Raw genomic sequence first — 13780 nt, forward strand, 5'->3', positions numbered from 1 at the left:
CTGGAGAGTTGCCAGCACCCCACCACTGAGCCTGCTCATGGGCAGAGAGGGTTGGGAAGGTTTAATGACCCTTGCCCATGTATTCCGCATCCCTGCTCCTCAGAACTGCGTTCCCATCTGAAGGGGAAAAGCTAGCAGAAAAGTTAGCATTTTGAGAAGTTATTCAAAATGGAGTTTGCAGTTTGATAAATGCTCTGGAGAGAGCTCCTAACCTTAAGCTAGAATATAAAACTTCTCACCAGGTGGACTTCCCACTAACAAATGCTTTTAGGGAATACAAAAGGCATTAGATGACTAAATTAAGTAGATGCCCACATGTATATGTATGTACACATATCTACATGTGTGGGTGCATACAGACTGTGTGAGTGTGTATATTTATGTGTATGTGTAATACAGTAAAAGAAAAACTATCAAAGCCATTTTAAATGATATCTTGTTTAATTTCTGTTGTATGCATACTTCTAATGACCTTGTAGGATTTGTGGATATATTACTTACCAGATGAGTAAAAAACCCTCAACAATTCTGTGTAAAGATTGCACTACCAAGTTGCTATAGCATTGAGTGTCATTGATTTTTACCTCATGATGAATATTCATTTTGCTGTGAATAAATAATATCAGAGTTTTATAGAGCAACCCTCATAGAAGCAAATGAAAAGGCAAATACAGAAGTCTATTTGTGTAGTAAATTTCTAATACATTCAAACAGTCAAGATGTTTCTAAGATGCAACAATTTAATTTTAGAAAGAAGTTTGAAGTGCAGATAGCTGGCAAATACTTTGTTTAACCCAATCACGCTTCAGAGGTATGTAAAAACAGCCAGAGAATTCCAGACTGAGATCTTGGCTAACAACAAGAACTAAATTATATGCAAAGCCAGAAAGGATAATTTGTGTAATAGAAGATAAGAAAAGAAAACCAACCCCAAAACATTATTTATTGGAAGTCTGGTATTAAGAACTGATAATTGGAAAAGGCAGGCATTTATTTAGCAGTTGACTTGTCTCCTCAGGAAAAAAAAAAAAAAAAAAAACAACGCACAAAAGTTATAAAATTTGCATGTGAACATTTTAAGATTATTCAGATATTCTTGACTATTTTTAGCTGCAGAATTTAAATTATTAATATAATTTGCAATATTTAATTCATTTTCTGCAGTATTTGCATAAATTAAATGCATAAAGTCTGTCTGAAGAAGGTCTGGCAATCTCCCTCTGCATTTGTTCTGGGTGTTTGTTGTAGCAAATGGCTTGAAGGAGAGAATCCACCAACAGAAAGGAAAAAAGCCTCTTTCTTCCCCCTCCCCTTCCCCTCCCCCTTCCCCTCTTCCCCTTCCCCTTCTCCTTCCCCTTCCCTTTCTCCTTCCCCTTCCATGCACCGAGCAGGAGACAGCCAGTGCCTAGCAAGGGGCACAGATGCTGCAGGTCCTAGCACTTTGTCCCTAGCCCTGGCCCAGGTGGGGAGGATGGTGTTCACTGTCCCTGGCCTGCTGTGGACTGCGCTGATCAGCTTCAAAAACTGCTGGAGCTGAAGGAATCAAAACATGAGCCTGAAAAAATCCCCAGCAATACATTGTTCTAGAGGGTAATTGCATGAATCAAATCACGAGTGCAGTTTATGGGCCCTATACGCACATATACACTTTTTTCTTTTTTTTTTTTTTTTTAATTTTGGCTGTTTAACAAATGAGGTACTCTGAGATGCCACGGTCAGGGCACAGGGGTGCTCTAATAAAGTGGTCTAAGATGATTACAGCTGAGGCAGAGACCAGTGAGAAATTTGCCAAAGGTGCAATAAAAACGATCTTCCCCAAAATATTTAAATCTGCTTGGAGAAAAGCATCAGAGAACCTGACGGAAAAAATCCTGGGAGGGCGGGAGCTCAGATGTCCCCATCCGTGACTCAGGGCTGCCCCAAGTGCCCCAAGTGCTGCGACGGCATGTTCCCCAAGCCTGTCACACAGCTGGGACATCACACGCCCTTGTCCCAGGATGGGACTTGCTAGGCAGTGTTGGCCCTGCAGCAGGTTTCAGGTCAGGAGAGCACTGAAGTCTGAGGCTGGGGCTTGAATGCTGCCAAAAGGAGGCAGGTGAGAGAGTCTGCTTGTGCCCCATCTCATCTCTCCTGGGGCAGATGTTTTGCCGAAAGCAAGAGAAAGCGGGAAAGGTGAATTTTAGGTACGTTTCCCTCGGTGTTTTAGGCCTTTGAAGTTCTAAAATTTCAGTAAATATAGTCTTGCTCTACATTTCACTTTGATGTGCCCATTGACCACTATTCCACATTGTAGCTGAAATAGTCACATATTTAAACACTAGCTTTGCAGTGTGCTCAGCCTTGCATGCAGACATGAGCAGAAATTAGTTGTCCTATATCCGACAGATTTCGGGTCAGAGCAGATTATGTTTCAAATCTAGGTCATTAACTTATATTTGTCTGATGTAAAACAGACTAATGTGCTGTTCCCACTGATAAACTGGCCAACCTCTGCTTTCATCAGAGAGAGACTGCCAGAGGAGTTATCCTAGAGCAGTGAAGTCTCCAGACTTCACTGTCCTGAGAGGATTTAATATCCAGGCAGATCATGTCTATAGAACACTCACAGATCACTGGGTTTGGATATTTTAAGGCATTATTTTCATTTAAAACAAAGGGAAACCAAGACACTGTGTCAGGAATAGATCTGCTGTTATTTAGGAGCTATAACTCTATTGTAACATTTATGATGCTGTGCAAAACAGCAGCGCATATGGTTCTCCCTCCCTGCCTCATATCCCTTATATTATATATAAACCATAAAGTTGAATAAGAAATTCACGTTAAATGCATTTGCAAAATGGAGAGAAGGAAGCCGTGCTTTATTAAAGAAAGAGGAAAATCTTTTTTTTTTTGGTAGCAAACCAATCACCCTTACTGACTGTATAATCTTTATTATTGAAGTAATCCTTGAAAAATTTAGATTACACTTAAAGATATTTCAAGCCAAGAAAATATTTTTGCTCCCCCACATGTTTAAATTATGTTACTCTTTCAGTTGGATAATGTTCAGTTCCTACTCGAAGAGGGCAAAGCCACATTAACTACCATTTCATTATTGTATTAACAACAGTTCACTTGCTGTTCTTACAGAATGAGTAAGTAAGTAAATCACTCATGCTTCAAAGATTCTTCTGCTGTTTATTGGAGATAGGAGGTATTATTAAACACAGCTTTCTAAAACAAACCTAAATTTGTCCATTGGAAACCCTAACTGAAGACAACAATGGCCAATTTCTCTTCCATTAATTAAAATGTTGGTGCTATTTATAATACAAGGTCTGTTTTACTTAGATTTTATAAGGCATGAGTGTCCAAATGAGAGAAAAAACAAACCTCAGTAAGCAGGGTGTTAAGAGAGGTAGAAAAGGGGTGACTGCCACTATTGCACACAGAATGGTGGGTCTGGATGGAGCAGCATCACGTTTTTGATGAAATACCTTGATGAATATTTAGGAAAAACAATACTTAGGCCAAATTCTAGGACATGTTTGATCTATACTTTGGGCAGGATTGAGGTGAGAAACTGACAATTTTACATCACCTTCTGCTCCTCTGAAGCCTGGATTAAGGAGGAGTGGTAACGGCATCTGGAGTAGGTGAGCTGAGATCTAGGGCTCTTCAGGGTGGAACAAATCAGAGGAGTCTGTTAGTGACTCTTTATTACCAAATGCGACCAGAGCTTGCTCCAGCTTCACTTTTTCCTCCTGTCTAAGGAACTGGGATGCATAGGTTTGCTATGTAAGAGCCATCTCTTTCTGCACCAGGATTTAGCCTCAAGGCAGAACTATGTGAAGAGGAGAAAATGACATTCAAAGTACTAAAAACTAGTGGAAATGCAGGACATTTCAACATCAGCTCCAGCTCCCAGCATATTATCAAGAGGTGGAATACCTGAATTCCCATAGGATATGCCATATTTGGTGAGAAGGAATGGCCTCTGTTCCAGGATCCTTTCTCCAGCAGTGGTCTGGCATGGATATTGAGACAAATTGTATTTAAAAGCTCCAAGACAAACCTAGAAGGACTTTTCTGTCTTCTGAAAATAATCAACTAAGGGTCCACTTCTTCATGGACTAGGTTGCACTTTCCATAGCTGTACATGGACCTATGAATTTGTGCCATTGTGCTATTTTCATCCTCTGAAATGTTCTCACACAATGATTTGCACAGGTAAATGAAAGATAACTTCCTTTTAAAAAGTAAGGTCTTCTTTTCTGCCTCGTAGTGTCATTGTGTTTTATCCTATTTCCTGCCTTGAAAAAAAAAAAAACAAAAAAACCAAAATACCTATAACCTACTCCCTTTCCTTCCATTTATTAACATTCACCATGATTTTATGACCTTTGTGATATCCACCCCCAAACATAGCTTTTCTAAGCTGAAAAGATCTTATCTACATTGTTTCTCCTTATGCAGAAAAAGCCTTTTATCATCCTTGCTGCTCCCCTTTGTACTTTACCTAATTCAGCTTTACTGAGTTTGGCTGACCAGAAATGCTCCTTGTGTTTAAAAACTGATCACACTCTGAGAGGATAAAGTGGCAGAATGATGATTTCTGTTTCGTTTGTCCGTTGCCTGATGACTGCTTAGCAGAGGACTAATGTTGTCAGAATCATCTATGTGGGAATTCCCTAAACGGGGGAAAGAACCAATTCCCCAAAATTGGGAAAGAACCAATTTTGAGCCCATTACTGCCTATGTGTAATTAGGGTTATCTTTTGCAATGTGCTTTAGCTTGTACTTATCAATCCTGTATTTCACCTTCTGCCATTTTGTTACTCAGTCACTCAACATTTAGAAAACCTTCTGGAAAGCTTGGCTTAGATTTATCCGCTTTGAACAGCCTGTTTCACCTGCATACCTTCCCTTGGGAACCTTTGTCCCAGCAAATTTATAAATTTCTTCCTTGTTACTGGTTCTCGCACAGATTCTTGGGGATCACCTCCAGCAAATCCCTCAGTTGTGAAATTGATCTTTTACTCCTAAACTCCATTACTGCCTTTTAAACAGTTAATCTATGAAAGGACCTTCCCTCTCATCTCCTGACAATTTAACTTTGTAAGAGCCTTCTGTGGGGAACCAAAGAGGATTTGAAAGTCCAAGCATGCTTCTCAGCTGAACTACCTTCATCCACATACTCAATGACTCCTGAGAACTGGAACCATGTGAGCATGACTGTCTTTGCAAAACCACACCATGAATTATGTAAAGTACTGAGAGATGGGGAGTGTCTCAAAATCATAAAGATGATTTAGGAATTAAGTCTGCAAAGCTATTTTGGTGTCTAATTCCTATTGATTCCATTTTGCATTCAAGTAGTTATTGTGGTTTTCTAACTTTGTGCTTACGAATGCCAAAAGGAAAATTTCCCTGATGTTCTCTACCCTATACCTAAAATTAATCTCCTATGTCCTTGAAATTTAATTAAACTAGATAGTCTTTTAAATTGTTTGCCCACCATATGTTGGAAAAAGAGTAGCAAAATTAAACGAATAAATCACATCAGAGAGTAAATTAAATACACTGTTTTAAGCCAGCCTTTCTCTCATTTTCCTCATTGTTAAAACTGAGTCAATGGCGACAATAAGCATTTAAAAGTGGTTCAGGACAAAGCACTTCAGAATGCATTGGACAGAAAGCTGTGCATGCAAGGCAGTGAATGGACTAGATTTTCTAATGTGTTTTTCCCATTCCTGATTGCTTTGGTGTGAAGTTGGTAGTATGAATTACATTCTAGACCTGATGGAGTAGAAATAAAAGCTTTACAAAGGTGGAAGATGAAGAAAGAAAACCATGTCAGAAATATAACCCCCTTGATTTACATGTTACCTACTGTAAAGCTAAGTCAAGAGAATTTAATTTCATTATTTTGTAAAGCACAGAAAAGGATTAAATTCATAAAGGGAAATTAAAAATTGAGAAAAAAATGTGTTTCTTGTTTGATGAAAATGGTTTATAGCCAACATCTAAGCATGTTCAGTATGACATCATAAGATAATACACATAAACCTATGTTGTTGTAAAAGAGTCTGTAGAAAACATTTGCCCAAATCTCAGGAAATGTAATTAGTTTTCAAAGGATAATTCTTCTAAAATACTCAGGAGTGTGAACATCTGAGAGGAAAACAGCAAAAGAACACCTTCATCTTGCTATTTATTTCTTTTCTGTTTCTTATCCTAGCTTGTGACCCTTTTCCCCATGTCTTCATCAAGGACGGATTGAGTTATGACTACGTATTAGGCAAGACTAACTTCACATCCCTTTAGAAGGATAAAGTCAATGACTTCAATGGCAGTGGATTCTGCCACTCCGCTTGATGTCCAGTGGCTGCCAGCTGCTCTTTGATTTTGGTTTTAAAATCTGTAAAAACATAAATAGCCTTGGATTTAAGCAAGTGAGATCATGTCTGGTTTAAAATGAATGCAAGTTTTATGTGTAATCTGATTAAAATAATGATAGAAATGCTTGCAAAGCTGTTTGCACTATTTTACTAGTGACTAAGCTGGTGAACAGCACAGATTGAAGACTGTCTTTGGATGAGTCTCCATGGTAGGGTATGTCAGAGGGCGTGAACTGAATATGACCTTGAGAATGAAGAGTGACTCTACAACCACATCAGAAGGTTGCCTAGGTAGGTTGCCCAGTAGTTCACCGAGCCTCTAGGTTAAAGGAAGACATATCTACTATGTTAAGGGAAAGCATGTGAGGTCAGTTCTTCATCTCACATATTGAAACATAAAAAAAAAAAAGTTCTCTTTGTCAAAGGATCCCAATTTGGTTTTCTTTCTCCATGACTATTCCCTAAAATCCTTTATATGTAACAGAATGTTGGAAGATCATCTGAAATGTCAAGTTGTAGCTTTGCCATAAGATTATGGTGTTTTAGAGACAGGTTTTTTAACTACATCCATACTGCTAAAGTAAATCACATCAGGGATTTTATTATTCCTGAGGCCAGCTATCACCACATGGCGCATGACCACAGTGCGTAGTGTTAGTCCCCAGTGGAGCAGGTTCATCTCGGAGAAAGCTGGTTGGCATGGTCCACACCAGATTGAGCTAACCCACAAGCAGCGTGGACAATGAAGTTCCAGCACTTGGGTTGACCCCCAGCTCCCTTCAACAGCAGGGAGGAAGCCTTTCTGTCCCTGCTGTGTCATTTTGGGTTGAACTGGTTTAAGGACTCAGGGGGCCAATAGGATACACGCCTGACTGCAGTCTCACGGGAAAAGTATCCTCCTAGCACAGACATGTGGGTCTCAATCTCTGCAGGGTGTCATTGTTAATTTTCAACACTGTTGGCCAATTTCATCAGAGAGGGCAGAGACCTCACCACCCTGAGGTCTTTCAGGTGATATCTGGTCAAGTGGGAGAGCTCTGATGGGGTCAGGCCTTGCCTGTGAGACTGCAGATGCTGACAGCACTCAAGAGGGCAGGCAGGTGCCAGACTGCAAAGTCCCTTTGGCTCCCAGGGGATTTTACTGCTGAAAATGACATGGTGGTTATGGAGCTGTGGCCCCTCCAGGGCTAAAGGTGGGACTGTAAGGAATGTGGCTTTGCTTGCTTCCAGTGGCACTTAGATGACTGCAACAGCTACAGCTTTGGTGTCTCTAGTGCTAAGTTTTTGTAAGAGTGTAATATCAAACATAGAAACAAGTGGCAGGGTAGAAACACAGTGCCATTCTCTTAATTAATTATTTAGCCTTTGAAAAAAGTTTTTCTGATAAAGATTTTAAAAAAGCTACATAAACACACACTTTTTTGCAAACAGCAAACTGCTCCATGTTGGGAGAACAGGTAACAAACCTATCCAGAGATTTATCGGGGAGGAGGAGATTCAAATCTGCTCAAGCAGAGAAAGAAATCGAGCACCTGCTCCTCATACCCCAGGAGAATGCTGTACCTTTTGTATCCAGGGTAAATCAGCATCTACTGAAGTCCTAAATAAAAAACTAGCATGGGGACTGAGCACACTTCCCTCTGGGTTTTGTGAGAAAGAATTGGCACAGCCAGCGGTCTGTGGGGGAAAAAGCAGGGGTCTGAATCCCATTGGGAAAAGAGTGGCTCCAAATAGCTAAAGGTTGGGTGCCGACGAACTGAAAGAATGCAATTTAAACATCCCTGTCCCTAATCTCAGATGGCTTCCCACTCGAGTTACAACAGCGTAAGCTCAAAAGCAGGGCTGTGACATTGAAGATGAATTGCTCAGCCCCACACGACAGCAGGACACAGTGGAAGTCAGGACTCTCCAAGTCCTGTGTTGAGCTCAGTATATTTTCTTTCCTCCCATAGGTCCCTCACGGGTAGCAGAAATTAAATTTTTAAAAAATGAATGAAGTACATATGGTAACACAGCTGCTGAAAATCTGTTACCCTTTTTAATCACCTCTCATGTCCTGGGCATGCATTTTATCCTTCAAACTCAGTAAAAGGGAAAGTGCTGTGAGGAAGGCAGCTCCCTGTATTATTGGGAGACGTTGTGGTGTTATTAAGTCATGCAAGAGAAGCCTTGCCTATAAGACTATCCAGAACTTAGGTCTCAGTGGGTTCATCTTTAAAATACTTTACAAATTTATAATCACTAGGACAAGCAGAATTTCAGAGGTTTCACAGAAGGACTGAAAACTAAATAAATAAAATTGAAAAACGAGAGGACCATGCTTCTTTTTCTTAATGATGGTGAGCTTTTGAAATGAAAGGGATATAAACCCTGGACAAGTGCTCAAACAGCCTTGCAATACCACAATTTTCCACCTGCTCACAGGTACAGTCAGTCCTCAGGCTGAAGTTACAGGGGCTCCAAAGCACTGTTTACTGCCTATCCTCCTTCCATAAGCACTCAATGTCATAAGCAGTCAGAGTGACTATTTCTCATTTGGTAGCCTTGGATCACACTACTGGTTATTCACGTTTGCGTGTCAGCTCCAAGGTAAGGAGAGCAAGTCTGGTGATATATTCCATTCCAGTGCTGGAGCTGGGGAGAGAGAAAAATGCAATTATTGAAAGAGATGCTTCTGTGAAGGAGCAGTGATTTACATGCTGAATAGGTGTAAATTATCGTCCCTCTCCACCCCCAAGTTCAGCAAATGTACTCCTTATTCAATATCTTGCTGCAGTGGTGTTTTTTCTTGCAGTCTCTGATTCTCCGTTAAGGTCAGAAGGCTGTGGTTTAGTGAAAGATATGAGGGAGTATTCCCTGCCAAGGAGTGGGCTCCTTGTGAGCCCAAGAAATGGTCATTTTAAGTCAACAATAAAGTATTTGTCGCTCGAAGATAAGTTCTTTAACTAGGGCAAGCTGCTGGACCTAAAATTCATCCCTGCTGGAATGAAAAATAATAGAGCTGCTTGTTTGTTGGTTTTGAATTCCTCATGGAGGGCTGCCAGTAACTGTTAACTTGTGTATTACTGTGCTATCAGGCAGGAGAAATGGCAGTGAGAATTTACCAGCACAGTCACAAACTTTTCATCACACAGTTATCATGGTGATAAAGTTCAGTGGTAGTTACTCGCCTCTCCAAAAACAATTATTACCTACTCAGACAAGAGAGAGAATGAATTTCTGCAAGATGGTGCTATATTAGCTCGTGCTATTGCACCTAACTCCTGGTTACCACTAAATCCAAGTGCCCAGTGCACTTCGAAGTATTGATTCTCAGAGCACTCCTGTGAGGATGGAGGGACCGTGATCTACCCTTGTTTTGTAGATCAGAGATGGAGGTGTAAGGCTGTGGTTAGATTGAGCCATGGATACACATTGCCCTGAGCTCAGGCCCCTGGATCTCTGGATCATTCAATTCAACCTGACTTGCTGCTACCAACATGACCATGTTTCCTCCCCACAGCAAGCCCAAGGAGAGTGATGAGAAACCTGTGCAGTCAGATCTCCTCCCTGGGATACAGCCTCCTGCTCAGGGCAACTGGTTTAGTCCTAGCTAGAGAAATTTAAGCTCTGATTCACAAACACTGGCAGTCACCTAATTTCCATGTATTTTTATGTGAGTTTTAATTGCTTGCTTGTCTTTAAAACCTGGACTTTGTATCGTAGCTTAACCAGCTAATTTGCTTAGGTGCTTTGGAGGGATGCACCTCAACTACTCAAGTATATGGCATTCTCGATAGACAGGTGATTGTGTCTCTTATTTGTCTTCCTTTCCCCCAGGAAGATGAAGTTGCTCGTGAGAGTCGATTCAATTTCAGTGGCTATGGCATGGGTCACTGTCTCCAAGTCAAAGACGGCACAGCGGTCAAGGCTACTCCACCCAACCCACCTCCAGCACCACCAAAAGATTCAGATTCCATCAAAAAGAAGTTTGTTGACCGTGCAAAAAGGATTGATACAATATCCCGCGCTGCATTCCCACTCGCCTTCCTCATTTTCAACATCTTTTACTGGATTACATACAAAATTATACGGCATGAGGACATTCACAAGAAATAGGCAACTCGAGTTCGCCAGGACTTCTTAGCCAAAGTGATCCACATGTAAATAAACAGTGAAATGTCTTTCTGTCTTTTGGACTAAGGGTTTCTTCCCCCCCTCAAGGACACTGAAGAAAAAAATTAACAGAGGAAAAGAAGTATAGAAGGAAAAGTGATTGCATGAAAAAATATGCCGTGAGACCAATCAATAAATGTTCCCCCTACGTACTCTCAGTGTTGGTCTTCCAGATTCAGCATTGATCAGACATCTGTAAATGGGGCCAAATTTTATCCAACTTTATCACCAAGATATTATCTTTCAAAACAAAAGAGAATCAGAAAACAAACAATTCTCCTAAAACATCTACCAAGAGACTGTGGTGGCTACAGTACAGTGAGTTATAAGAGGACCAAACTTTTTCAGGATAATGTTGCCTTTCTATTTGAAACAAGTCTACTGAGCTACATTCCATGATCATGTCTGTAGTTAGTGGTTTCACCAAGGAGTCCTTTTGTGGGTTGTAAATTATTTATACTGATGGGGAGAGGAAAAAAAAAAAAAAAAAAAAAAAGATTTATACTTTACTATCCTTGTGGGTGTGCATTTTAATATTATCTTGCTTTACTAGAATTGTAATTTTTGGGGTTGAACTTGTGTGTTGTGTGATTTATTTGATAGTTGACACTCCAAAACCAGTGAAACTGCCCAATTTGTTTTTGTTGGAAGACAGTGCACTTACTTCATTTTATTTCTGCTGATTTTACATGCAATTTGAGGTGCCAAACTGTATTTTACCTATTGTGCTACCCTGTACCACACTACTTAGTAAGAACTTGTTTCCTCAAAGGTGTAGCTCAGTTTAGCATTGACTTTCTATTACTGCTCTCATTGTAGCTGCAATCAATAGCTCTATAGGTAAACACAACTTGTTTACAGACCTCTAATTTATATCTTTACTCAAAGTGGCTATCATTTTAAATATCATTAATTAACCTAAGAATTTTAAAACTGTACTGTGATTTTCAGAACCTGTTACCTTTTGGTGCCAGATCTGCGTTATTCAAATCCTTGCTACATGTTTTAAAGTAGAAAATTAAAAAAAAAAAAAAAGATGGTATTTTTGCTTACAAAGAAGATGACAACCTGTAACATAAGATGAATCAAACATTAAAATTTTACACTTGCTGTAAAAGGGTTTATTAAAAAAAGGTATTTGTTCAATTTCAATAAAGCTAAATGTGGTACTAACATTCCTTCACTCTTTTCTTCATTTGCAGCGGCAGGGCTGTTCACCCCAGGGCCCAGCTCTTCTGCCGCTCTGTCAGCAGAAAGAGGGTGAAAAGCAACCTTCTGATGACCTGGCTTAGCTCGCCAAATTTGGCTATCTATTCTGCAGCAAAGGGGCTGTTGCAGCCCCTGGGAGTATGTCAAGGACTGTGTCAGAAATGTGGCTAGGATATGACAGGAGCATTTGCAGAACATTTGCGTTTGTGGAGCCAGGCCTGGGGGAGGAGGTACGCCGCTCCCTGCTCGCAGCATCTGTGCATGGCGAGAAGCACACCTCAGCTTCACACGTGCTGTGCCCGGCTCGCGGGTATCCTAAACTTTCTCTTGACTTTCTTACAGCTTTGTCACATTGGTGAGCTGAAAGATACTGACATGGCCTACGTCAGGTGCCTCATGTAGACATCGTAACAGGTGATAGTTTAAAAACAAATTAAACTGCCCTTCCCTTGAGAGGCCAAAATAGACACCCTGTAGCTTCACAGCATAGACATTTTTCCCCCTCCCCTAGTGAGATATGGTACAGAGACATACTGTACCTGCAACATTTCTCACTCCGCTTTGACTCCTGGACCAGCTTCTGCTGAGAGGTTGTGGATACATGTACCGCAGCCTGGCCGAGCCTGTATTTCTCTGTGTGTGTCTTGTCCGTGCCCATGCCTGCATCCCTACCTGCACAGCTGCCTGTAACTACCAGGCTCTGTTCCTCTCCCAGGACTGGGAAGGGCATCAAGAGATCTTGACCAGGCTGATTCCCAAACAGTTACGTAAATTAATGGTAAAAAGCCAGTTGTGCATTTTATCTCCCCATACCCTCCTCAGCTCTGTAGACTTTCCTGTCACTTACACCTGCGCCAGAAGTGGCAATAGTCATCTTTTTCTCCTTGAGACCATGGATCCAGATGTGACTGACAGCCCCGGAAGGGAGAATCAGAAGTTAAAGTGAGAACTCAAGGCAACTGTCCAAACTATTTTACTTTGCAAAATAAGCTTTTTACTCAAATTTAGCTATCATAATATTTGTAATTTTTATAGTGTAGGATTTGTTTTCATTCCTTTTTACAGTATTTAATTTATGGATAATGTAGTTGAGGATAACCTCAGTGCAATCCTAGTCCCATGAGCTCCATCAGGGTGAGGATACCCAGCTGTAAACTGTGTTTGCATGGGTAGTTAGGAGCCTTCATTGGTACCTAAACATTCAGAGCTCACTTTTACCAGCCCCTTGTTCCAGAAACTCTGTTTTAAATGAAGGTGTAATGCCAGGATTAATGTTAATCCTCAGAGCACAGATGTGTTGCTAATGAGTGTCAGAGCCTATTGCCCATAGCTCCCCCGTACGACCACAGCCCAGTGCAACAGGAATGCAAAACTATTCTCAGCTGATGGATGTTTGCACATCCCTTTTTGAGGTGAAGCTGGTCTGCCTCCAGCATCCGCATCACAAACTCACCTACATGCTTTGCGGTTCTTGGCTATTAGCATTGACTAAATAGTTTGCTAAAAGATATTCTGCTGATCAGATTTGTGGTATGCTGACAGCATGTATGGTAAGATTGCTCCGCTGTTGCCTTGTATATAAACTTAGGGCCAGTCATGGGAGTAATCTGTGCACAAAATACAGGTCTCTCTCTTTTTGAAGACAAACAGAATTTATAGCTACATGACAATTAGTTGTGAATCATGAAGTTATCTGACTAAATTTTGGACATAAATGAGGTATGCAAATGGACAAGGCCCACCAAGCATGGAAATTAGGAATAGCCACATGATACAAAAGAGTGCTTGGCATGCTGGTCAGTGGCCTGTGAACCATCTCACACAGAGATGGTTTGATACCAGACAGGTATCAAAGAACCTTTCCTCAAAGAACATGGCTGGCACCAGGAGGATGTATACTGGCTGAGAAACTGCCTGCAGATAAAAAGTCAAATAACAAGCGTAGCAGGACTTACGGAAGGACAAGACCTTCCTAAACAAATGCTCAGTAGGGTTATCAGATAAACAAGACTCAAATACTGGCCACCTCTTAC

General features: G+C 40.8%; 1 protein-coding gene across 2 annotated transcripts in view; it reads left to right on the forward strand.

Moving 5' to 3' along the window:
• The window catches only part of GLRA2 (glycine receptor alpha 2), a gene marked incomplete at both ends in the record, with an annotated part of 125755 nt that extends 115274 nt beyond the window's left edge, over positions 1-10481 (forward strand). For both annotated transcript variants that reach the window (XM_082337828.1, XM_082337827.1), the window contains one exon: positions 10203-10481. In XM_082337828.1, coding sequence (XP_082193954.1) covers positions 10203-10481 — 279 coding nt within the window. The remainder of the gene's footprint in view (positions 1-10202) is intronic.
• Between the last annotated feature and the right edge of the window lie 3299 nt (positions 10482-13780).

Source organism: Platalea leucorodia, assembly GCF_965183815.1.
Source record: "Platalea leucorodia genome assembly, chromosome: 2".
Classification (NCBI taxonomy): Eukaryota; Metazoa; Chordata; class Aves; order Pelecaniformes; family Threskiornithidae; genus Platalea; species Platalea leucorodia.